The sequence below is a fragment of the Erythrolamprus reginae genome, chromosome 5 (assembly GCF_031021105.1).
Source record: "Erythrolamprus reginae isolate rEryReg1 chromosome 5, rEryReg1.hap1, whole genome shotgun sequence".
Taxonomy (NCBI): Eukaryota; Metazoa; Chordata; class Lepidosauria; order Squamata; family Dipsadidae; genus Erythrolamprus; species Erythrolamprus reginae.
Window position 1 is genome coordinate 67,441,221 of NC_091954.1, and position 26,769 is coordinate 67,467,989.

General features: G+C 43.1%; 1 protein-coding gene across 2 annotated transcripts in view; it reads right to left on the minus strand.

Moving 5' to 3' along the window:
* Positions 1-279: 279 nt before the first annotated feature.
* Positions 280-26,769, minus strand: part of MMS19 (MMS19 homolog, cytosolic iron-sulfur assembly component) — a 39,921-nt gene continuing 13,431 nt past the window's right edge. For both annotated transcript variants that reach the window (XM_070752904.1, XM_070752905.1), the window contains exons 6-31: positions 24,991-25,060; positions 24,778-24,906; positions 23,078-23,139; positions 22,808-22,894; positions 21,803-21,877; positions 21,572-21,649; positions 20,383-20,521; positions 19,562-19,716; positions 17,428-17,506; positions 14,909-15,034; positions 13,971-14,052; positions 11,584-11,681; positions 11,289-11,384; positions 9,237-9,392; positions 8,388-8,487; positions 8,137-8,239; positions 7,400-7,477; positions 7,008-7,134; positions 6,171-6,271; positions 6,032-6,088; positions 5,757-5,943; positions 4,238-4,320; positions 3,971-4,135; positions 3,816-3,875; positions 2,858-2,958; positions 280-1,930 (exon numbers count right to left, since the gene is read on the minus strand). In XM_070752904.1, coding sequence (XP_070609005.1) covers positions 1,903-1,930; positions 2,858-2,958; positions 3,816-3,875; positions 3,971-4,135; positions 4,238-4,320; positions 5,757-5,943; positions 6,032-6,088; positions 6,171-6,271; positions 7,008-7,134; positions 7,400-7,477; positions 8,137-8,239; positions 8,388-8,487; positions 9,237-9,392; positions 11,289-11,384; positions 11,584-11,681; positions 13,971-14,052; positions 14,909-15,034; positions 17,428-17,506; positions 19,562-19,716; positions 20,383-20,521; positions 21,572-21,649; positions 21,803-21,877; positions 22,808-22,894; positions 23,078-23,139; positions 24,778-24,906; positions 24,991-25,060 — 2,622 coding nt within the window. In that variant the 3' untranslated portion in view covers positions 280-1,902. The remainder of the gene's footprint in view (positions 1,931-2,857; positions 2,959-3,815; positions 3,876-3,970; positions 4,136-4,237; positions 4,321-5,756; positions 5,944-6,031; positions 6,089-6,170; positions 6,272-7,007; positions 7,135-7,399; positions 7,478-8,136; positions 8,240-8,387; positions 8,488-9,236; positions 9,393-11,288; positions 11,385-11,583; positions 11,682-13,970; positions 14,053-14,908; positions 15,035-17,427; positions 17,507-19,561; positions 19,717-20,382; positions 20,522-21,571; positions 21,650-21,802; positions 21,878-22,807; positions 22,895-23,077; positions 23,140-24,777; positions 24,907-24,990; positions 25,061-26,769) is intronic.

Consider the following 26,769-nt stretch of genomic DNA (forward strand, 5'->3'; position numbering starts at 1 on the left):
ATTCAAAAAGTTTTTCCGGTGAACGGAACAAATTAATTGTTTAACAGCTACAATTCAGCTGCAGCTCTAGAACATGTATGGTTTGGTTCTATAACACACTTAACAAGATTATTTAAATAGACAGGAGTCTAGAGTTATCCCGTCCCCAACAGGCAGAAATATGTACTGAGTTTGACCTAGTTAAACCTTCACCGATAATAGTACACTAATCACAACATGGCACGATTGGCTAATATCCCAACTCTTTTTGGAGCAAAATAATCACACACACACACACAGTTAGTCAGAATGGCCTTGCATTTTTCCAGCTATTTATCAATAAAGCACCAGATAAGCTGTTATTCAGAGTATTGAAACCAAATAGTCAAGCATTTAAGCCTGGAGCCCCACAGTTTATTAATTGTTCTGTGTTCAATGAACAGAACATCCAAAAAAATTTGTGTTTAAAAAAAAGGGTGAAATGGCGTGGTCCTTTAAACAGAACTTTTCAGCAGATCTTCCCAGCTTTATATTCCAACAACTTTGACTCTTTTGAAGTGCAGCTTTTTCTTAATATCCACAGTAGTATGTACTATCATGATCACTATGCAGTTATCTATTCTTACCCACTTTCTGTTGCAATTCTGCTATATTCATTCATGAGTTGATCTTTGACATTACTAAATCAAGGAAACCTGTTTCTTTAGTGTCTTTTACAGCAGGGGAGTACAGTATTCCACTGTTAAGCTTTTCAAAATTAGATTGAATAGGAAGTGCTTCGTAAAAATCTAGATAGAATACTATATTCACATTTTATAAAACCACTAACAAAGAATGTAGGAAAGGGATTAGATGTTGCCAATTTTACATCTAAACAGTTTCATCCTAATGTTCTAAACACTAAACTAGCTTGGAACTCTTCAAATCAGCCTGGTAGGTATTATTATACTCAGACCTTCCTTATCATCCTCTCTGCTTCATTTCAATTATTTCAGGAAATTTTTATTCAATGGGAGACTAACTTATAGCAAAGAACCAGCCTCCACCATTTTTATTTCCAATATCATTTTTCAGCTCCAAAGGCATTCTTAAGAGAATTAAAAAGAGGAGTAGTTTTCAGCCCAGCACTTTTGTTTCCTGAAGTATCCAACTTCCCCCCCCCCAAAAGATAAGCAGGGATAGTAAGTTGCAACCTGTAGTTGATAAATTGGTGTTTTATAGAATACCACATTCCTGTTGTCAACCATATTATAACATACACTCAGCACTCTAAATGTGCCTTACCTCTTCTTTCACAAGTTTATATTTTCTCAAACATAGCTACCCACGATAGCTAAGCTGTCTAAGTAACCCTTTCCATAGTTCTTGCCATTTGTATTTAGAATAATTCTGAATTTTATCATTATCCCAAATTGTAATAATTTATTTTGTTTATGACTACATGTGGTCCATGTGTGCAAAATTACTATAAATGAAACTTGTTTGAATTCCTTTAGTAGACATTAGCTATGGTTTATAGTGGTTAATTTTCGTACCACCAAACAAGGCATATAAGAAATGTAGTACTCCAGCAACATGATGTATAATAGCAGAACTGAACACGCTATGATCAGTTCAATGTCTTTCTCTTAAGAGGCATCTTCTCCAGAAGCTTTCAACATAGGGGGTCGTTTATCTAACCCCATCTATTGCACGCAGGAGATTCTGCTACCTCTATGCCATACTGCACTGCAGTAAAAAGTGAGGCTTGAGAGTTGCATCCACTGTGGTTAGGATTCCAGCAGCCTATAGAAAAGGCAGTCCACCCCATCAAAAGGAAGGAAACGCCTCCATTTTTTGTTCAAAGCTTCGCTGAACTGCAAGAAAAATGGTCCAAGGCAAACAGCACTAAAGATTGTCAGTCAGGATTCACAGGGTGACGTTTCACCTGCCAGGTGTCCCAAGCAGAAACCTGTAAAAAATAGATGAGAAATTTAGATGAGAAAAGGAAAGGGCACATACTGCAAAATGGGCTTCCCAGAGCTTATTATCTGTTGTGGTTAGCTCTGGCCCAGCTCCTGCCCCAAGGACTGTGGATGTGGGGGAGACATCCACATGCTGCAGGCCTGTTTTGCCCCCCTCGGTGGAATCTGCTGATGAAGGCTCCTCTGACCAAGAAGACATGAGTGACCGGGAGGAGGAGAGTGGGGCAGACAGCTCAGAAGGAGATCAATTATCTAGCTCCTCCTTGGATTCAGAACAAGAGTTAATGATACAGCCACCCATGCGGAGAGCGATGCATAGGCAACAACAACTGAGATTATTATCAAAGAAAATGAGGCCACCTGTGGTTGGGTGGGGCTCTGGTAATTAGTGAGGCTGCTATAAATAGCAGCCTGTGGGTTTGGCCATTGTGGAGGATTATCTGATCGTTGTGTTTCGTGACTGCTTTACTGACTTTTTGTGTGCTGATTTCCCCCCGTTTTGAAACTAAACCAGAGCAAAGTGTGTTTCACTTTGTGGAAGAAGGACTGTGAATTGCCTCACAGCTGCAAGATAAGTATCACAGAACTGATAAGGGACTTGTACAAATTACCAGTTTGTTTGGAGACGAGTGCTCTTTGCTATACCAAAAGAGGGCTTAGGTTAAGTGAATTTTCATTATAAAGAACATTGTTTTGAATTTTCAAACGTGTGTGTCTGAAATTTGTACCTGTGAATTTTTGGGAGGAGTCTACCGGAGAGCCCGACAACATTATCAAAGTCAAATTATTCATGGCCATTTCAGCATTTTATGACTAGTTTCATTACAGAGGCTTTTAAACAGCTAATATCAAGGAGGCCTAGTTGATCAGGGCTGCTGTTAAAAAGGAAAGAAACAGTACCACGTAAACCTTACCATTCTCCTCGTGCTACGACAGCTTCTTTACGTACAAGGCGCTTCTTGTCATCCAAAGGCTTGGCCAATGCTCGAATGACTCGTGGCTTGAATGGGATCACCTGTCAAGAATTGGGAAGTACCCCTTTAATGAGGACTCAACCAAAGCACCACTTATAGAAACATAGAAGACTGACGGCAGAAAAAGACCTCATGGTCCATCTTGTCTGCCCTTATACTATTTCCTGTATTTTATCTTACAATGGATCTATGTTTATCCCAGGCATGTTTAAATTCAGTTACTGTGGATTTACCAACCACATCTGCTGGAAATTTGTTCCAAGGATCTACTACTCTTTCAGTAAAATAATATTTTCTCATGTTGCTTTTGATCTTTCGCCCAACTAACTTCAGATTGTGTCTCCTTGTTCTTGTGTTCACTTTCCTATTAAAAACACTTCCCTCCTGGACCTTATTTAACCCTTTAACATATTTAAAGATAGTCACAGTCCACATGTGATGGAACCTTGATACAAAGCTAACAAGGTTGGGTTGTTTGCTGTCATCTCTCTAGGGTTCCCTGACTGGCAGACGGGACCCAAGGTCTTTCTAGGGTTATGCTATATATTTCGTAGAAACATAGAAGACTGACGGCAGAAAAAGACCTCATGGTCCATCTAGTCTGCCCTTATACTATTTCCTGTATTTAATCTTACAATGGATCTATGTTTATCCCAGGCATGTTTAAATTCAGTTACTGTGGATTTACCAACCACGTCGGCTGGAAGTTTGTTCCAAGGATCTACTACTCTTTCAGTAAAATAATATTTTCTCATGTTGCCTTTGATCTTTCCCCCAACTAACTTCAGATTGTGTCCCCTTGTTCTTGTGTCCACTTTCCTATTAAAAACACTTCCCTATAAACAAATGAAGGAGATGAACTGCTAAATTACCAGCCACAAGTACTTTGACCACTTACCACTGGGGTAGGTAAGGAGGCAAGTGCATGCAAGCACTGAAGTGCAGCTATACGGATTGCCTGCAACACACAAAAGGGAGGAAATTAACCACCTAAGCTCCTTCCAGACAGAAAAGAAGAAAATAATCTGAGAAAGGAAAGACTGCTCTGCTCACCATGGAAGAATTGTCTGTTAGGTTAAGAAACCTGCCCACAAGTGTGTCGATGTGGAGGTGCATAACATGTGGTGCATCAAGTAGCAGTGGCTGTATGCAACGTAAAGTTGAAAGCTGCACCACGTGGTCAGAACATGACAGAGACTCTAGCAACAGAGGCAGCAACTGTGCGAATGGACAAAGAAGTTAAGGAAAGGGTCAGATTTTCTTTACTTTTAAAGAACCCCCAACTAATAAAGAGAACTTTGGCCATCGTTTCATACTCACTGTAGGCAGCTCTGTCACTAGCACTGGCTTGGGCAAGTGATTTAATATGTGAGACAGGCCTTTTAGGTAATTTGGTTTCACGTCTAGGAGGAAAAGGACAATCCAGTTAAGATTTTACTAGAAAAATATTATTGCAACATCCATTTGCAATAGCTTCCAATCGCCACAGTGTTGTAATCATAGGTTTTTAAGCACTGGAATTTGGAAATAAGATATTGCTGGAGAGTGATGTTTTAAGCCTAAATTATGTGCTGAATAAAATCTTAATTCTTCCTCTATGGAAAGGCAGCCCAGGCTGAGCAAGCATTCTGCAGAATCCATGACCACAAAGCAATTAAACCTATAGAACTTCCATATAAGGTATGCATTACTGACATTCCTTTGCTAACACGAAATCTAGGGGAAAGGCAAGGAATGTAGCTTCTGAGAAGCTTGCCTTATAAGGTACAAAAGTAAATAGTTGCTGGAGAATGGTTTAATGTATGTGGCGTTCGCAATTGGTTATTCTGTACCACATGTCAGAACTGTGAATACACAATAAATAGGAGAGACCTTGATCTATTTCAGGTCGTCCTCCCATCGAGAAAACATTCTCTCTGTCATTTCATTCTGATGTGGCAATTATGGCATGCTGTGCCTCCCTAGAGGGCGACCCACCGGGGAGAGGGCGGAATGCTTTCACCACAGACCAAGGTCCATAGTGAAAACACTTGTTGACAGTAAAGAGAAAGCCACGTCATTCTTATATTTCTCAATTCTTTAATCTTGGAACTGGACAATTAAGCCTGCAAATTCTCCTGTCGTCCCCTCAATCAATAATAGAAAGCCCCACACTTGAAAGAAAGAAATAAAGCAGGAAAGAGAATAATGTTCCTTTTCCCCTATGAGAAGAATATACTGCCCAGGAGATGCTCTTTAATGAAACGTTGAAGGCATGCAGCCCTCCTTCAGTGGGTCGACCTCTAGGGAGGCACAGCATGCCATAATTGCCACATCAGAATGAAGTGACAGAAAGTTTTCTCGATCAGACGACCTCTGTTAAATCAAGATCGCTCCTTTTTATTGTATTTCACTTTTCCTGCCATGTGGTACAGAATAACCAATTCGCGAACGCCACATACATTAAGCCATCCCCCTTACTACCATTCACTCATGCACCATAGAAGGCTTCCCTTGTGGCTTCCCTATAGGTAATTAACGGAAGCTCCATTCTTTGCCTTTTCCTGGATTGTGTGTTTACTGGTGATTGGCAGAGAAATGAGAGAAAGGCATATATTTCCTTATATGGAAGTTAGCTATAGGTTTTCTTCATGTTGTATTTCAAGTTAATTGTTTTCCCCGTGGTCATGGATTCTGCAGGATGCTTACTCAGCCTGGACTTTGCTGCCTTTCCATAGAGGAAGAATTAAGGTTTTATACAGCATCCATTAGGCTTAAAACATCACCCTCCAGTAATATTCCATTCCCAAAGTTCAGTGCTTATAAACCTATGATTACAACAAAACGTAAGACTTCTTACCAGGAGTGGATGTGTGGAAACTTTGCACCAGCTGTGGCACACAATCTGTGAAGAAACGCTGGCGGAACATGAGACGCACCTCGGCATGACAGCTCTTGCCCAATACATCAGTAGAATCAGCCATGAGCAAGGCAAAGCCTTCGCCCACTGCAGGGCCAAGAATGGTGTCCCCCAAAAGTTGGAGTAGCTGTAGTGCAAACAACGGCAGGACATGTTTAAGGAAGAGGTCAAAGTAATAGGCCTTTATGTAATGCCAGCTTTTTTCTGGAGCTCACCTTGTCAGTCAGCTGTGTGATTAATGGGTGGTAGCGTAGCAACAATGCTTTACTCACCTGCAAGGACAAAAAGATACAACAAACTCTGAAACCAGCATGGAGGAAGGATGAGTGTATGTACAAAGTCATAAAAACATACCCACAACAGCAGAGTAAGGGCCTGGCATTGATGGGGACGTTCATTCAGGCCTTGTTCCAACGTTTTTATGGCTATTTCCAAAAGCTGATCTAAGTGTGGCCCTGAAAAATATAGAAATATAGTGAACAATTGTTTATTGTTTGTTTTTTATTTGTTTGTTTGATCGATTGATTTATATGCTGCCCCTCTCTGAGGACGCAGGGCAGCTTACAACATATAAACACAATGGAATGCAATAGATAAATCCAATTATTTACACTAAACAAACAATCTAAAATCCCCAGATACGTTAAAATCAATCATACACATTCAGACAACAGCCATACCTTCGTTGGCCAGTGGGTAAGATCTAATCACCCCAAGCCTGGTGGCAGAAATGAGTCTTAAGACTCTTGAGGAAGGCGAGGAGGGTGGAGGCAGTGCGAATCTCTGGGGGGAGCTGATTCTAGAGGACCGGGGACCCCACCGAGAAGGCTCTTCCCCTAGGCCCCGCCAAGCAACATTGTCTAGTTGACAGGACCTGGAGAAGGCCGACTCTGTGGGACCTAACCGGTCGCTGGGACTCATCTGGCAGAAGGCCATACAGTTACACCTCTGTTTGTTTGTTTGATTTTTTTTTTTACACCGCACTTCTCCTTAGACTCAGTGCAGCTTACAACATGTTTAGCAATAGCACTTTTTAAAAGAGCCAGCATATTGCCCCCACAACCCGGGTCCTCATTTTACCCACTGTTACATTTTTCTAACAGTTTAACTGAGTAATATGTAGCACAATCCATTTTTATGGTTTCAGTAGCATGAGAGTATTACCCTAATTCTATGCTTTTCATTTATTACCTTCTGGGTATTTGTTGATCAGTCCTGCAAAGCATTTGGCAGCGGCAGTAGCAGTGAATGGGCAGTCACAGGAACAGCTAAGAGCCAGTAGCTCATGCAACAACCGATCCTGCTGAGGAATTGCCACCTGCAAGGAAAACAGACACTGCAGAAGGAAGGTAGGTTAAAAGAAAACTTCCCACTGGCACACTGCCTTCACACCTTGGCATCGCATAGTGCAGATCTACTCTCAAGTAAATGTCCAAATGTTCCTGACCTACGGTGTCCACAATCTTCACCACCAGCAATGTTGATTAGAATGATGGAAGTTCATGTGTGAATGTTTTTGAAAGGCTATAAATTATCTCATCCCATTCTCTAAAACCCCACTGAAGATTCTCCCCAGGACTCACTGTTCTTGGCAGTGAACACACGAAGGCCATAAGGAGAGCAACCAGTCTTCTTGGGGCTGCCGCTGGACATGGCCCATCCTGTAGAAAAGACCACAGGTTATCCAGAAATTTCTAAGAATGCTTTTCCACACACAGAGAGCCATTTTGGTGCAGTGCTTAAGGTGCTAGACTAGAAATCAGGAGATCATGTGTCCTAGTCCTCCCTTAGGCATAGAGGCTGGTTAGGCGAATCTGAGACTGTCATTCGCTTTTAGCTCAACTCAAAGGAATTGGTGATATGGGGAAAATAGAAGGAGGAAGTCTCTGTGGCGGCCCTGACCCTCTGGAACCAGCTCCCCCCGGAGATTAGGACTGCCCCCACCCTCCTTGCCTTTCGTAAACTTCTTAAAACCCACCTCTGCTGTCAGGCATGAGGGAACTGAGACATCTCCCCTTGCTATGTAGTTTTATGTATGGAATGTTTGTGTGTATGTTTTTATATAAAGGGGTTTTTTTAGGTTTTTTAATGTAAAATTGTTATTTTAGATTTAATATTAGATTTGCCATTGTATACTGTTTTTATCACTGCCGTGAGCCGCCCCGAGTCTGCGGAGAGGGGCGGCAATCAAATCAAATCAAAGATAGATGGATGGATGGATGGATGGATGGACGGACGGACGGACGGACGGACAGATAGATAAATAACACCACCTTGAATTAGATCAAATAAATAACTGGCAGAGATTAAGCTCAAATACCTGGAAGGGGCGAAAAGGGCTGGGATAGTTGTTTTCAGGCAGGAAGGAAAGTTCTCCATCCAGGAAGAGAGGTACCACTCTGGACACACTCTGGGCAGCCAATCTGCCATGATATAACGCACAGAAATGTCAAGAGAGTATTGAAAGAGATGACCAACACATCTCTTAATCTTGGATTTACGCCTATCAGAAACCCAGTCTTATCCGAATGAAATACTAAATTGCACAGCAGGAAGGGACCTGTTACTCACTCTGGGCTTAAGTGCATGCAGGCCGCACTGATGACTAACACCATGGATGATAAAGCTTCTTCTGTTAGCAGCACTTTGTCAAGTGTTGTTTGAGAATTTTCTGAAAGTGGTAATAGAAATTGAGATGTTAGTTCAGTGATGGTGAACCTTTTTTCCCCCTCGGGTGCCGAAAGAGCTTGCGTGTGGGCTATCGCACATGCACGAGTGCTCACACCCATAATTCAATGCCTGAGGAGGGCGAAAACAGCTTCCCCCACCCCCCAGAGGCCAGAAACGGCCTGTTTCCCAATTTCTGGTGGGCCCAGTAGGCTCGTGTTTCGCCCCAGGCTCCAAAGGTTTCCCTGGAGTCGGGGGAGTGAAAAACGCCCTTCCCCATCCCCCTGGAGGCTCTCTGGAAGCCAATAGCGCCCTCCCGGAGCCTTTATGTGAGCCAAAAATCAGCTGGCCAGCACACACATGCATGTTAGAGCTGAGCTAGACAACGGCCCGCGTGCCAGCAGATATGGCTCCGTGTGCCACCTATGGCATCCATGCCATAGGTTTGCCATCACTGTGTTCGTTCTTATTAATTCTTTTCAGGGGTCCTTCCAATGTATTGCTGTTTCCCAGAGAAGAAATTATAACACAAGAAGCAGCTCTGAACAGATGAAGGAGGAATGAAAGCCAGTCCAACATACGAATTTAAACACACAAAACGTTTCTCTCTCATCTTGCTCAGAACTCAGAAGACAAATAATATCATTAGCCAATCTAGGACTGGAAACAAAAGAACAGTCCAACCTTAGCTGCAATTTAGTTGCAATTAAAATTTAGTTGAGAAAGTGTAAAAGAGTATTTCTGCCATCCTACCTTCCAAAGCAGCTTGCACTGCTAAGCCTAGCAAGCAGGGCACCACCGTCTGATGGAAATACCAGTATGTCTGAGCATTTTGTTGGCACTGAAGGGCGACCTGTTGCAAGCTGTGGCATACAGATACCACTGAATGATTACTTGCTGGCATTTTGCCTGAAAACACAAGAGCAATTTTAAAACCCACAACTCTCCAGTATTAAAAAAAAGAACTAGTACAGTAATACCTCGTCTTACAAACCTAATTGGTTCCCGGGGGAGATTCATAAGATGAAAAGTTCGTAAGACGAAACATTGTTTCCCATAGGAAACAATGTAAAATCAATTAATCCGTGCAACAGGGAAAAAAAACACTGCCGCCCAGCTGTCACCTTTTGAAACAGCTGGGGGGCTTCTCGGCGGCTTCCTCAATGCTGAACGCCAAACCCGAACTTCCGGGTTCGGGGTTCGGGAGGCCGCCGAGAAGCCCCCTGGCTGTTTCAAAAGGTGACAGCCAGGGGGCAGGGCTTCTCGGCAGCCTTCCGAATCCCAAATCCGGAAGTTCGGCAAAAGTTCGGGTTCGGGAGGCCGAGAAGCCCTGCCGCCTGGCTGTCACCTTTTAAAACAGCTGGGGGGTTTCTCAGCATCCTCCTGAACCCGAACGCCAAACCCGAACTTCTGGGTTCGGCGTTCGGGAGGCCGAGAAGCCCCGCTGCCCGGCTGTCATCTTTTAAAACAGCCGGGGGGGTTTCTCGGCGGCCTCCTGAACGCCGAACCCGGAAGTTCAGGTTTGGCGTTCGGGTTCAGGAGGATGCTGAAAAGCCCCCCGGCTGTTTCAAAAAGCGACAGCCGGGCGGCGGGGCTTCTCGGCGGCGGCGGGTTCATAAGAAGAAAAAAGTTCGTAAGAAGAGGCAAAAAATTTCTGAACCCCGGGTTCATATCTCGGATTGTTCCTAAGACAAGGGGTTTGTATCATGAGGTACCACTGTACTTATTGATAATTCATACATTTGAAAAATAATCACTACATTGTCGTGATTGAATTATCACACTGTGACATAATGATTAAAATTGCATCATTTGCAAAGCGGTTCCGCATGCAATCGGTTTGCTCCTCTCCATTGCAACTGAGTGATCAAACCAGAAAGCTTATAATTTCTATAAAAAGAAACAGTAGACTTTACATTTGTAAAACCAAACTTTCAAAACAGATTTGTTTTATTTCATACTTCCAACCATTTGGAGATTGGAATATTTCAAAGTCAAGCCTATGGTGCACACAGTCTTAAAAACGATTTCTCAGCTTCATAAATCAAAATGTGAGATTTAATAAATGAGTTAATAATTTCTTCAAAGGCACTACACCATGACAATAGGGTGTGACAAATATCCTGACAGCACATCTCCCTCACTACGTGATTTCATTTCTCCATTTCTGATTAAAAAAAATTCTATTGGTGTGAAAAGTCTGTTATCACTTATTTTCCCAGGCTGCAGTTATATTTTGTTGACGAACAAAGAGTATGTTTGCATATTGTGGAAAATCAGAATATTTATTGTTTTTCTTATTTATTTAACAAATATGCAACGTTTTTAGATGTTCTGAGCCAACCAGACTGGTTAGATGAGATAGATGGCTCAACAAATCAAATAATAAAATCATAGGAAATCTGAAATTAGCGCAAACTTAAAGTCTTGCAATATGTAATTAGAGAACAATGATTTACTGTCTGTAGTAGAAGACAGTAAGAATTTAGAGTTCAGCACTTTTATCGTGGAAAGAGGTTATACAAGCACACAGAAATTCTACTAAGTCTTTCCATCTTTTAGAGCAGTGTTTCCCAACCTTGGCTACTTGAAGATATCTGGACTTCATCTCCCAGAATTCCCCAGCCAGCATCCGCTGGCTGGGAAATTCTGGTAGTTGAAGTCCAAATATCTTCAAGTGGCCTAGTTGGGAAACACTGTTTTAGAGCACCATTGCTGCAGAAATCTGGGTCTTTCTAATACAATTTCAAACTTCAAATAGTGTTCCCTTTCTCAAAATTCCAGCACTGTCATTTAAAACATTACCTTTCTGAATCTGCTGAAGATGTTGCAAAAGGATAGGAACAGTTTGCCTTACAATACTAGGATGGGTGGACACTGCTGCCAAAGCTTGTAGATGTCCTGAAACATATCAATCGTATAATTAGTTTGGTCACAAGTATTTGACTTTCTCAGGGTAAAATAGCAATCTTTTATATGCAGGTTAAGTTTATTTACAATAAATCTATTTACAATGCATTCACAACTACTGAAAAATCCTGAAAGGAGATTAGCACTTCTGTGCAACTATTAAGAAAGCTATCCACTGGAAAGATTATACCTGTTTCCAGTCCTTTTGAAAGCTTCTGAACCAAATACTTGCTGAAGATTCCTGGGTAGGCGGGAGCAAGGGTGCCAGCAGCATCCATAGCTGCCAAACTAAGAAGATATTAAACAAGTAAGAATAAACTGCCATAATGAAACACACAGATCATTCTGTGGGGATCAAATTTTTGAAATTGCAATACCATATACAGTGTTCCCTCGATTTCTGCGGGGGATGCGTTCCGAGACTGTCCACGAAAGTCGAATTTCCGCGAAGTAGAGATGCGGAAGTAAATACACCATTTTTGGCTATGGACAGTATTACAAGCCATCCCGTAACACTTTAAACCCCTAAATTACCATTTCCCATTCCCTTAACAACCATTTACTCACCATTATTACTGGTACTCAACATTGAATAAGACACTTAGTGATCCTGATATTTATAAACATAATTATTTATTAACAATAATTATTTTTGTTGTTATTTATTTGCAAAAATTATTAGTCTTGCGATGACATATGACGTCATTGGGTGGGAAAAACCGTGGTATAGGGAAAAAACCGCGAATTATTTTTTAATTAATATTTTTTGAAAAACCGTGGTATAGGCTATTCGCGAAGTTTGAACCCGCGAAAATCGAGGGAACACTGTATTCTAAGTGTAAGGTTTTATAAATGTTAGTTTATAAACACTCTTAACCAGAGTGATGACAAATGTCTAGATTTTGCTAAATCCCATCCGGGAGTGTTAAACTAAAAACTGGCAGTAGAGGATAGGGATTCTCACAAGACATATTATTAAATAATCTGATAGGCTTTGAACCGTACTTAAATTGTAACTTGAGCAATTGAAAACTTAACTGAATTAACTGGTACAGTGATACCTTGTCTTACAAACTTAATTGGTTCCGGGACGAAGTTCTTAAGGTGAAAAGTTTGTAAGATGAAACAATGTTTCCCACAGGAATCAATGGAAAAACGATTAATGCGTGCAAGCCCAAAATTCACCCCTTTTGCTAGCCGACATGCCCGTTTTTGCGCTGCTGGGATCCCCCTGAGGCTCCCCTCCATGGGAAACCTCACCTCCGGACTTCGGTGTTTTTGTGATGCTGCAGGGGAATCCCAGCAGGGGAATCCCAGCATCGCAAAAACGGGTGCTTCGTTGGCAACGGAAGTCCGGAGGTGGGGTTTCCCAGCAAAGGGAGCATCAGTGAAATCGCAGCATCACAAAAACACTGAAGTCCTCGAAACCCCGCCTCTGGACTTCTGTGTTTTTGTGATGCTGCAATTTTGCTGAGGCTTCCCTTGCTGGGAAACTGCACCTCCGGACTTCCGTTACCAGCGAAGTGTCCGTTTTTGCGCTGCTGGGATTCCCCTGCAGCATCACAAAAACACGGAAGTCCGGAGGTGGGGTTTCCCATGGAGGGGAGCCTCAGGGGAATCCCAGCATCGCAAAAACGGGTACTTCGCTGGCAACGGAAGTCCGGAGGTGGGGCATCCCAGTGGCGGCAGTGGGTTTGTAAGGTGAAAATAATTTGTAAAAAGAGGCAAAAAAATCTTAAACCCCGGGTTTGTATCTCGAAAAGTTTGTATGACAAGGCATTTATAAGATGAGGTATCACTGTATTTCTATGGAAAAATTATCCAAATTACTGCCCATTTTCCATAAAATGTTAATCTAGAAATGCTAATCTAGGTGAAAGCAGGTCTGTGGTTGGACCTTTACTTTTTTGGGAGGGGGGAATTCCATGAAGGTTGTCTGGATGTAGCCATAACAAATTATTTCTAGATAGTCAAGGTCATCCATTGTCTTTGCACTCCTGTACCTGCACTGAAGGAGATGGGTGGATTCTGCCAGGTTGGCAGTTAAAGATTGGTCAATGTGCTAGACTTGGGGGCTTGGGGACAAGGGCTTGAACTTTCAGATGGGTGGAGAAACCCTGGGGACTTCAGATTTCGGTTTCTCCCAGATGTGCTAACATGGCTCCGCTAATAAATTGAAACTTTGAGGAATACTTTGCCTTGGACTCTGATTTAATATTGGATGCCATTTGGAAACCTGACAATGTGAACCCATTCATAACATTATCTTGTTATGTGAGTATTCGGACACAAATTAATATCAAAAGCATGACTATACAAAACCAAATATGAGGAATCAAATGGGATTACAATAACACTATTCGAAATGCCTCTTTCTGCTAATAAACTTGTGTAAAAATCTTAGATCAAGATCTGGAAATCTGAAATTGAAGAATTTACCATTAGGTATTAACTGGTAGAATTATTTTTACTATTTGCAAGCAAATTATTAATTATACACAATATCACAAAAAGAAAAAAATGCTTGTTCAGAAATTCTCAATGGTTTGTTTGTTTGATCAGGAGGATTGTTCTGACCTGGTCTGGGAATCCTTTTCATTCAGGATGAACTGTGCAAAGTGATCTGCAACCTTTTCCACATCTGCAAGATCCAGAAGTTCTAAAACAGAAAAAAAGTTGCTATATTATATTCTACTTCTTGTGAAGTGATCATAACATATAAAAATTCCAATCACGTGATTAATTTTCTGGAAGCTCAGCTGTTAAGGCTAGGAAACATGCTAACCAGCAAACCAGACATATGTATGCTCACTAGCATCTAAAAATGCACTTGGTCTCCAGGAAGGACGTCTTCGTGATGTCAAAGCTCCGCCCATGGAATTCCCTATTGGGATTCCCCACCTCCGTTTCAGCCTCCAGATCGGCCGAAAACGCCACTGCCAATTGCAAAAACGGCACTCCACTGGGCGCCGCTGCCCGGCGCCCGGCTGTAACCTTTTGAAACAGCCGGGCGCTTCTCGGCGGCCTCCGGAACCCGAACCCGAACCCGAACTTTTGCCGAACTGTTTCAGCTGTTTCAGAAGGTGACAGCCGGGCGGCGGCGCTTCTCTGTGGCCTCCAGAACCCAAACCCGAACTTTTGCCGAACTTCCGGGTTCGGCGTTCGGGAGAACGCCGAGAAGCCCCCCAGCGGTTTCAGGTGACAGCCGGGCGGCGGTGCTACTCGGAGGCCTCCCGAACCCGAACCCAAAAAGTTTGGGTTCAGGAGATCGCCGAGAAGCCCCCTGGCTGTTTTAAAAGGTGACAGACGGGCAGCGGCACCCAGCGGAGCGCCATTTTGCGATTCCCCCCCGTTGCACGCATTAATCGCTTTTACATTGTTTCCTATGGGAAACATTTTTCCGTCTTACCAACTTTTCGCCTTACGAACTACCTTCAGGCACCAATTAAGTTCGTAAGACGAGGTATTACTGTATCTCCAAAGAATGCCATTTCAACCCAAAGAAAAATACATACCTTGACAAGATCCTAGAAATGTCAGAATCTGGATCCCAACCAATTGGAGTTGGATATTGGGCTCAGATAAGGCAGAGAACACTATAGAACACAAAACGTTTTTGCAAGAAAGCAGTGGACTTTGGTCTGCAGAGGAGGCAGAAAGAGAGAGTTACATGTAATGAAACAATGTTGAGTATATTCAAAACTAGAAACAAGCTTTTTGCTAGCCTTGCTACTATAATGGTAACCTTCAGTGTGTCATACCAGTGGTCTGTGAGGGTTGCAGACAAATTTGAAGTTTATATTTTAAAGAAGTGAATATCATCTAAAGCTGTCGGTCCATGATGGCGAACCTATGGCACGTGTGCAGGAAGTGGCACCTAAAGCCATTTCTCCAGGCACGCGAAACCATCTCCCTTTGCTCTTCCGGGTTCCAATGCGCTGGCCAACTGGTTTTCATGCGCTTGGGCGCACCAGAAAAACAGCCGCCCATTGCCCATGTGTGTTCCAGGAAGATGATTTTCCTGTTTCCAGAGTGTGCATGTGCACTGGCCACTCGGTCTGGTTTCTGGTGGTTATGCGCACACAAAGACCAACAACAAGTGCACATGCCAAAAGACACAGAGAAGAGATCTCAGCAGTCACTTCCTTAGAGAGCAGAGCAAGGTCAGCAGGGCTTCCCTTCCTCCCTGCCCATCGGGGCTTCTTGTGCGGCCCCAGGCAGTTTGGGTGGTGTCTACTTGCGCAGATAACAACATAGCCTGGGTTCCTCCCCACTGGGAGCCACCGCTCCTTGGCTAATGGCAGCACTCTATGCCCCATAGCTGCCGGAACGGTGGCTCCCAGTGAAAAGGAGCCCAGGCAAGACAGCACACACGGAGCTTCTCCACCAGCCCCCAGGGAGCAAATACTACCCCGTGCGCCGGAGTTCGAGTGGCAACTAAGTGAAAACAAACAGGGTAAGGAAGCGTGGTTAGGAGCAAGCAAATTGGGTGAATTCAATGCCAGAGGGAGAAAAAGAAGGGTTGGGAATCCTTATGTGCCCGGCTGCCGCCTCTACTTTACCATCCCCCTCTCCCTCTGTCACAATTCAAAGTGTTGGTCATGACCTTTAAAGCCCTACATGGCATTGGACCAGATTACCTACCGCACGAATCCCAGCGACCGATAAGGTCCCACAGAGTTGGCCTTCTCCGGGTCCCATCGACCAAACAATGTCGTTTGGCGGGCCCCAGGGGAAGAGCCTTCTCTGTGGCGGCCCCGGCCCTCTGGAACCAACTCCCCCCGGAGATTAGAACTGCCCCCACTCTCCCTGTCTTTTGTAAACTACTCAAGACTCACTTATACCGCCAGGCATGGGGGAGTTGAGATATTCCTTCCCCCTAGGCCATTACAATTTATGCATGGTATGTTTGTGTGTATGTTTGGTTTTATAATAAGGGTTTTTAGTTGTTTTAGTATTGGATTGTTACATGCTGTTTTTATCATTGTTATTAGCCGCCCCGAGTCTGCGGAGAGGGGCGGCATACAAATCCAATAAATAAATAAATAATTTGGCATGAGCCTGAAGTGGTTCATTGGGGAAGGAAGGAAGGAAGGAAGGAAGGAAGGAAGGAAGGAAGGAAGGAAGGAAGGAAGGAAGGAAGGAAGGAAGGAAGGCTGGCTTCAGAAGAGCAGCAGCAGCAGCTTAAGGGGAATTGGGCAGGAGGGATTGGGCGCACAGAGAAGCAGGACAGTATTTGCTGTTCGCTGCTCCTTCCCCTAGCCAGGTTGGACTTCTACGAGTTCCAGCGGCAGCTAAATGAAAACAAACGGAGTAACCATGCACCCGGCAGCTGCCTCTTCTTTACTGTCTTTTGTATCATGCTCTTCTTTACCATCCTACTTCCCTCCACCTAATTTGACACGAGTCTGAAGTGGACCATACAATAAAAAGGAACATTCTGCTCATGGAATGTTTAGGTAAAAAGCCCTCCCCCCAAAAAAAAGTATTGGAAAAAAATATAGGAAAACAAAAAAAAAAATTTTAAATAAAATTTGAACTGGTACCATATTTATTAAGAATGATTTCAGACAGCAGAAATTTAAAAAACTCCAATTTTAATACTCTTATCAAAACGACAAATGCTGACATTGGCAAAACCCAGTTTGATACAATACTGGAAAAATGAAATCCCGTCAACAAAATAAAAATGAAAAACCAAAATTAGGGAATATGCAGCTTTAGGAAAACTGATTACATATATTTATAAGAAAAGTTTAGCTAATTTCAAGCAGGAATGGATAAATCAAGGCAGACTTAGAATTCGTTCTTTAAGAAAAATAATTTTCCAGAATTTATCTCAACCATTACAAAGGATAAAAATTACCCTACGTTTCTCCTCTTTCCCTCTCTGCACTGTCCCTATGGATGAAAATCATTTATCTCTGCAGAACATATATCTAGGTAACATGGAAGCACAATATAAAGACGGAGAACAGTCTCGTTAGCAAAATACTGAAATTCTGCCCTAGAAAGTAATTAAGCAGCAACTCACCTTCCTCTTCAGGACCCCAACTTTGCCGTAACTCCAAGAAGCCAAGCAACACCTCCAAGACCGTCCTGTGCTGACTACTCTACAAGAGATCAAGAGGATACAGGGTGGATTGGAGAAACTTCCCTAGATAGAGGAAAAAACAAGATATGCAGACTTTTGCTCTAGAGTCCAACCTAGCTATAAGCCCTGGGCAGTGATAGCTAACCTTTTTGGTACAGAATACACAAACATAGAAACATAGAAGACTGACAGCAGAAAAAGACCTCATGGTCCATCTAGTCTGCCCTTATACTATTTTCTGTGTTTTATCTTAGGATGGATATATGTTTATCCCAGGCATGTTTAAATTCAATTACTGTGGATTTACGAACCACGTCTGCTGGGAGTTTGTTCCAAGGATCTACTACTATTTCAGTGAAATAATATTTTCTCACGTTGCTTTTGATCTTTCCCCCAACTAACTTCAGATTGTGTCCCCTTGTTCTTGTGTTCACTTTCCTATTAAAAACACTTCCCTCCTGAACCTTATTTAACCCTTTAACATATTTAAATGTTTCGATCATGTCCCCCCTTTTCCTTCTGTCCTCCAGACTATACAGATTGAGTTCATTAAGTCTTTCCTGATACGTTTTATGCTTAAGACCTTCCACCATTCTTGTAGCCCATCTTTGGACCCGTTCAATTTTGTCAATATCTTTTTGTAGGTGAGGTCTCCAGAACTGAACACAGTATTCCAAATGGGGTCTCACCAAAGCGTGTGCACGTATATGTACCTAAACCCAGAAAAGGCAATGAGAGCAGGTCACCACACATGTACCCCAGCTGCCCTGTGCATGCACCCTGGGCTCCCCCAGGCCCCATTTTGGGCCTGCAACGCTTCCTGCACCAACCTGGAAGGCAAAACACAGTGGGCGGCTACTCCGGGCCTTTATTGGTGCAGCTGGGCCCAACTCCACCCTGAGACACTGGCCTGCCGCTGCCACCACTTTGCCAGAGCAAACAGACTGCAGTCGCACCTCTTTGCTGGTGAGAGGGCCCCTCCGCACCCCATTTTGGGCCTGGAAAGACTACTGCACCAACCTGGAATCCAAAGCGGGGTGCAGGGAGTGCCCTCCCACCAGCAAAGAGGTGTGGCTGCAGGCCATTCACAAAGAGGTTTATTTATTTATTTATTAGATTTGTATGCCGCCCCTCTCCGAAGACTCGGAGCAGCTAACAACAATAAAAAAGACAATGTAAACAAATCTAATATTAAAAATTATCTTTAAAACCCCAATTTAAAGAACCAATCATACATGCAAGCATACCATGTATACATTCTATAAGCATAGGGGGGGAGGGGAAAATTTCAATTCCCCCATGCCTGATGACAGAGGTGGGTTTTAAGGAGCTTGCGAAAGGCAAGGAGGGTGGGAGCAACTCTGATATGTGGGGGGAGTTGCTTCCAGAGAGTCGGGGCCGCCACAGAGAAGGCTCTTCCCCTGGGTCCCGCCAGACGACATTGTTTAGTCGACGGGACCCAGAGAAGGCCAACTCTGTAGGACCTAACTGGTCGCTGGGATTCGTGTGGCAGAAGGCGGTCCCGGAGATATTCTCGTCCGATGCCATGAAGGGCTTTATAGGTCATAACCAACACTTCGAATTGTGACCGGAAACCGATCGGCAACCAATGCAGACTGCGGAGTGTTGGAGTAACATGGGTATGTTTAGGGAAGCCCATGATAGCAGCTGCAGCTGCAGGCCGTTTGTGCCAACAAAGAGGCTGTGGGTACAGGCTGTTCGCACCAGCAAAGAGGCAGCACCAGAAGGCCAGTGTCTCAGGGTGGAGTCGTGTCCAGCTGCACCAATAAATGCAATGTGAGTGCCTCCCGCACATGCGCGTGTGCATCTCCTGCATCCCCCCCACTCCCGCATGGCAGAGACCTAAAGACCAGCTGGAAGGTGGGAGGGGCACACACCTGTGTGCTGTAGCTGGGCTGGGAGCGACGGCTGGGGTGCCTGCCCACATGCCACAGGTTCACCATCACGGGCCTAAGGCACGACCGAACTGCCACAAACTATATTGAGTCTGGAGCCACGGGACCTTTTAACCTTGCTCTTCAATGGAAGGTTTTCTGCCCCAATTTCTTCTCACCTGCTCATGCTTGTCATACTGTTCCAACAGCAAAGGAAGGACACTACTTGTGATCTGGTAATAAGCCCCCAAAGAAGCTCCTGCAGCTGCCTGCAAGAGCTTAGCGCTTGGCCACACCAGCTTCATGTCAGGCTCGCATAGATGGTGCCTGCAATCTAAAATAAACAAAGACTCCTTAAGAGTAATAGCATGCCTTGAAAAAGAAGCACCAACATTGTGTTTATTCCATTAGAATAGAATAGAACTTTATTGGCCAAGTGTGATTGGACACACAAGGAATTTGTCTTGGTGCATATGTTCTCAGCGTACATAAAATAAAATATACATTTGTCAAGAATCATGTGGTACAACACTTAATGATTGTCATAGGGGTCAAATAAGCAATACAATCAATATTAATAAAAATCTTAGGATACAAGCAACAAATTACAGTCATACAGTCCTAAGTGGGAGGAAAAGGATGATAGGAATGATGAGAAAAACTAGTAGAAATAGAAGTGCAGATTTAGTAAAAAGTCTGACAGCGTTGAGGGAATTATTTGTTTAGTTCGGGGAAAAACTGTTCTTGTGTCTAGTTGTCCTGTTGTGCAGTGTTCTGTGGTACACTAGGGTGATGATTGGCAACAGGATTAATGTTTAATTTTAAACAATTCTCTGGTTCCCGTCCCCTTCACTGCTGAGAGCCAAATCATCACTGTAACATTAAAATTAACTATCTTCTCTTCAAGGTATTTACTTCTTTCATTAGCACATCAAGGAACAACAACAGAATACCTATCCTAGGACCCCAAAAACCAACATAAGAGCTCTTCAGGGCTTACCTTGCAGAACTCCTCTAAGAAAGGAATCCAGAAGATCCTCATCATCAGCTCCAAGCACCGAACGGGACAGACATGCGGCCAGAGCTCGCAAAGCAGATAAGCATTCTGCTTCTATCTTCTCACTTGCTGTCTGGAACACCTATGAAAAAGGGGCAGTCAGATCTGGCTGTGGCGAGGGGGGCGTTTGCCCAGGTTTGCCTGGTGCACCAGTTGCGGTCCTATTGGGACAGGGAGTCACTGCTCACAGTCACTCATGCCCTCATCACCTCGAGGTTCGATTACTGCAATGCTCTCTACATGGGGCTACCTTTGAAAAGTGTTCGGAAACTTCAGATCGTGCAGAACGCAGCCGCGAGAGCCATCGTGGGGCTTCCAAGATTCGCCCATGTTTCTCCAACACTCCGTGGCTTGCATTGGCTGCCGATCAGTTTCTGTTCACAATTCAAAGTGTTGGTCATGACCTTTAAAGCCCTACATGGCTTTGGACCAGACTACCTCCGGAACCGCCTGCTACCGCACGAATCCCAGCGACCGATAAGGTCCCACAGAGTTGGCCTTCTCCGGGTCCCGTCGACTAAACAATGTCGTTTGGCGGGCCCCAGGGGAAGAGCCTTCTCTGTGGCGGCCTTGGCCCTCTGGAACCAACTCCCCCCGGAGATTAGAATTGCCCCCACCCTCCCTGTCTTTCGTAAACTACTCAAGACTCACTTATACCACCAGGCATGGGGGAGTTGAGATATTCCTTCCCCCTAGGCCATTACAAGTTAGGCATGGTATGTCTGTGTGTATGTTTGGTTTTATAATAAGGGTTTTTAGTTGTTTTATTATTGGATTGTCACATTCTGTTTTTATCATTGTTGTTAGCCGCCCCGAGTCTACGGAGAGGGGCGGCATACAAATCCAATAAATTATTATTATTATTATGATTATTATTATCTTCTTGTTTTTACTACAGTGGATGTATTTAGACATTATAGACATCTTTAAAAAGCAGGTTTAATCTATTTCTTCCATTTCTTTCTATGGCTTCTTCAAATGTTATACTATTCATAATTATTCACTGCAAAACTATATAGTCTCTATATAAATCTGCAGCAGAGTGGGGAAGTTCTGAATACACTGTTCCACAGCAGCTCAGTCTATTTCCTCCTCACCCACCTACCCCCACAAATACACTACTTCTTCTTACTTCGGTGCGCAAGGATGACCAAAGGCTAGGGAGGAATTCTTTCAGTTCTTTATGCCCGTAGATCTTGCATGCAGCAATCTGTAAAGAGATACACAGAAATAATTAGCTGCGCGTCTTAATTGCCAAACGACAAGCAGCCCCCATTGCCAGTACATTGCACCATTTGGGCATAAAGTAAAACTAATTCCCATGGCTCAAGTAAATTTAGTTATCGCTATTGAGTGCCCTCACCAGGGTTTGCAGGGAATCCAGCTTGGCACTTTGTACGTCTGAGTCTATTTTCTCAATGAGCAATGGAAGTAGGAACTGTAGGAGGAAAAGGTAATAAAAACACATTTTGGAGAAAATATTAAAAACACATTTCTGGATAAAATATCTCTCTCTCTCTCTCTCTCTCTCACACACACACACACACACACACACACACACACACACACCTTCTAGAACACCATGTTAAACCACTTTTATATCATGCCAAGAAAACCACATGGATTCATTCCAGGGAAGTTACCAGGAATTAAACTTGGAGGTGAACGTACTGGAAACAATTTCCCTTACTATTGACAAATTAGAAATCTTTCCCAAATATCAGTGTTGATGGATTTATTTTCAGTCTCTTATGGCAGAGTGATACAATCTGAATGATATATCTACATATTATAAATTGGTCCCAAGGCCGAGGGCCTTTTTCTGTGTGTAAAGTAATATGTAAACACTGAGAAGCTTCTTGTCTAATTTACGTATAAAGCGGCAGATCTATTAGACAATGGTAGAGACTCTTGGATATTGAAGGTGCTGTGTTTATATTCTGTGAATCCAAGCATTTAGGAAGTTGAAGGAAGAAGCTGAAGTTAAACCCTCAGCAGGAGTAAATAGGTTCAGAAAGATCTGCAGGACATAACTAATTGGTGAAAAAGGCTGCTATAGTAGGAAAAAGGCAGCTTCCCTAATGTGCTGGAATTCCAAAAGGCTAAGAGAGTAATTTTGTCTCTTTCTTTCTTTCTGTCTAGTGTAAAAACAAGCCCAATAAACAAAATAGCTGTCTACTAGAGTCAGTGTATCAAAACTGCAATAAGGAACATCTGTATGAATCAGGGAGAGAGACAACAATTACAATTTACTTGAAAAGTACTGTAACAATAAGTTTAACTGTATGTGAAAAACAGTATCATGAAAATGCATGCCCCTTTTCATGTTATCCAATACTGTGCCAACTGATGAATAAAACTGTCATACTTCAGCAAAAACAGGGGTAGAGGTCAGCACTGCCCGCAGACTGAAAATCAGATCTTCTCTCTGGATTCCGTGAGGATCATTGGAGGGCTAGAACAAAATTAAAGATTGAAAGCATTATGGAAGTAACCTTGTTCAGCCACCCACCCTGGGTATGCTGAATAAACTCCATAAAAAATATTCTTCATAACAGTTAGTGTTCCGTTTCAGCACCCATATTTCAGTTTGAGAACTAGTTATAAGACAAATGTCTCATCTGAACAATTCACTCACAGGAGTAAAGTCAATAGGGAAGTAGCAGGAAGTCACTTCAAACAGCTCTTCTGCAAAAGGCCCTGAAAATTATAAACATAACAAAATGGCATCTGAGTGTACATAGTCACAATTTCATATTAAATTAGAAGCTCAAATTCTAGACAGGTTCTGTATTTGAAGTTCATCGGCTGACATAACTGTGGTCGCCCACAATTCACATTTGTCTTAGAGCTTGGCACAAGACAATCTACCATGTTTCCCTGGAAATAGGACCGTCTTATATTTTTTGAACCCTGAAATAAGCGCTTGGCCTTACAGTGATCCCTCGATTATCGCGGGGGTTACGTTCCAAGACCTCCTGCGATAATCAATTTTCCGCGGTATAGTGGTGCGGAAGTAAAAACACCATCTGCGCATGCGCACCCTTTTTCCATGGCCGCGCATGCGCAGATGGTGGAGCCGGGGAGCGACGAAAGTGCGGAAGCCGACAAAGATTGCTTTGAATGTTGGCTGCCCCCGCCCCCCCCGCCCGCCGTTCACCCGCCCGGCCGGCCACTCGCTCGCCGCTCGCCCGTTCACCCGCCCGCCCAGTCGCTCGCTCGCCGCTCGCCCGTTCGCCCGCCCGGACGCTCGCTCGCCGCTCGCCCGCCGTTCGAGAGCAAGAGGGGGAGAGATAGAGAAAGAGAGAGAAGGAAAGAAAGAGATGAGAGGGAGGAAGAGAGTGTGAGAGAGGAAGAAGCAAGATAGAGAAAGAGAGAGAGAAAGAAAGATGAGAAAGGAAGGAAGAGAGTGAGAGAGAGGAAGAAAGAGAGAGAGAGAAGAGTGGAAGGAAGAGAGAGAGAAATGATAGAAAAAAAGGGAGAAAAAAAGAGAAATGAGAAAATGATTGAAGCAGAGAATGACAGGAAAGAAAGAGAAAGAGACAGAGAAGTGACTCTTGGTGATGACGTATGATGTCATCGGGTGGGAAAAACCGTAGTATAGCAAAAAAAAAACGTGGAGTATTTTTTAATTAATATTTTTTGAAAAACTGTGGCATAGCGTTTCGCGAAAATCGAGACCGCGAAAATCGAGGGATCGCTGTATAGCCATGTATTCAAAAACCCAATTGGATTTATTATCAGGAGATACTTTTTGGGGGGGGGGGGGGAAACAAGGTACAAGTTTAATTCAACAGTTTTTACTTTGAGTGTATTTTAGCTATTTCCCATGTTCAATATCCCTCCTTACTAAAATAAATTCTCATAACTAAGAGGGTAGTACTATGGATTTCTAAAATCTTCCAATCTGATATAGCTGTTTCCATTTGCACTAGGCCATTCCAGAGGGTTGATTGACAGTTTTTACAAACAAATAATCCAAACTGGAAGTTGCCTCAGATATTTCACGGGGTAGACTGGTTGAAATACCCTCATTTGATTTTGAACATCTCAAAACAGTTTCTGGTTTGAAGGACATGCTTCACCTCCAATGGATCAAATGATCTGGAAAGAAACTGAAAATGGAGTTCTTCAATCAGTTCATTCAGGGGTAGGCAAAGTTGGCTCTTCTATGACATGTGGACTTCAACTCCCAGAATTCCTGAGCTAGCATGATAGGCTCAGGAATTCTGGGAGTTGAAGTCCACAAGTCATAGAAGAGCCAACTTTGCCTACCCCGGCTATAGGATAACACAAGCTTTTCCTTGGATTATTAACTTCACTTTGAGCTGAATTTACCTAGTGCATATCCCTTTACAATGATGTCTCGAACAATCTGGAAGGCTATTAACAGGTTGCGTGGGTCTTTCTCTCCATCCATCACCTGAATAAAGCCCAAGGTGAAATCAGCACCTAAACCTTTTAGCTCTGTAGGAAAAAAGCAGCAAATAAGATCCCACTGTTTTCAATTTGGATACGTGACTCAATTAGTTCCAAAAATACTCTTCTCACCTGCCTCTCGGTTGCTCATGAAATTAGTGATGATACTGTAAACAATATGACGATTTAACTGTAGCATAGACTAAAAGAAAAGAAAAGCATGGCTAGTAAAATAATTATTCACATATTCTTAATATCATATTTCTTTAGACTCTTTTATTATTTCCATTTCTTTTAAGATAACTTTATTTGTACTTTATCTATTTAGACAATTCAGATTAACTAAATGCAAATGAAAGCTTGTGCCTACAATCTGTCTTAGTGCAGAGATGGTCAAAACTTTTCTTTATTCCTTTTTGTGTCTCATATTTAATCCCAATGCAGCGCCATATACTTTGCTGCTTTTCATGAACCTCAAGATATTTTAGTTCCAATATAAAGGTAATGCGCATAAGAACTTCCATTCACACATTACAGATAGTTCTCAACTTACAAAAATTCATTTAACGACCATGCGAAGTAACAATGTCACTGAAAGAAGTAACTTATGTGTGACGTTCTTCATACTTACAACCATTGCAGCATCCCATGTTGCACCTAATTAAAATTTGGATGCTTGGCAACTGGTTGCAGTGGATATTTATGATGGATGCAATGTCCCAGGGGGGCGTTTGCCCAGGTCCGCCTGGTGCACCAGTTGCGGCCCTATCTGGACCGGGACTCATTGCTCACAGTCACTCATGCCCTCATCACCTCGAGGTTCGACTACTGTAATGCTCTCTACATGGGGCTACCTTTGAAAAGTGTTCGGAAACTTCAGATCGTGCAAAATGCAGCTGCGAGAGCAGTCATGGGCCTACCCAGGTATGCCCATGTTTCACCAACACTCCGCAGTCTGCATTGGCTGCCGATCAGTTTCCGGTCACAATTCAAAGTGTTGGTTATGACCTTTAAAGCCCTTCATGGCACTGGACCAGAATATCTCCGAGACCGCCTTCTGTCGCACGAATCCCAGCGACCGATTAGGTCCCACAGAGTGGGCCTCCTCCGGGTCCCGTCAACTAAACAATGTCGGTTGGCGGGCCCCAGGGGGAGAGCCTTCTCTGTGGCGGCACCGACTCTCTGGAACCAACTCCCCCCGGAGATCAGAACTGCCCCTACTCTTCCTGCCTTCCGTAAACTCCTCAAAACCCACCTTTGCCGTCAGGCATGGGGAAACTAAACATCTCCCCCTGGGCACGTTGAATTTATATATGGTATGCTTGTGTGTGTGTGTGTATGTTAGTATAGGGGTTTTTCTTAAATTTATAATATTTTAATTAATTGGATTATGTATTGGATTGTCTTTTCACTTGTTGTGAGCCGCCCCGAGTTTTCGGAGAGGGGCGGCATACAAATCCAAATAATAAATAAATAAATAAATAAATAAATGTGATCCCCTTTTACAACCTTCCAACAAGCAAGATCAATGGAGAAACCAGGTACACTTAACAACCATGTTACTAACTTAACAATCACAGTGACTCACCTAACAATTGTGGCAAGAAAGATGGTAAAATGGGGCAAAATTCACTTAACAACTGTCTCTCTTACCAACAGAAATTTTGGGTTCAGTTGTGGCCATATCTGTATATACAAGAGTAACACCTATAATACTAATAGTTTTAGATTTAATCTCAGGGGTCAATTATCCAGCCTCACTTTGTCCCTGCTTTAATTATGTTATCACATAAGGACATCATTCAAAAAATAGAATGTAAAGAAAGAAGCAACTAAGAAAGTTTATGGAAAAAACTGATTTGAATTGACCTTTATTGTAGTATCTACCGTAATAAGTCAAGACATTTTATG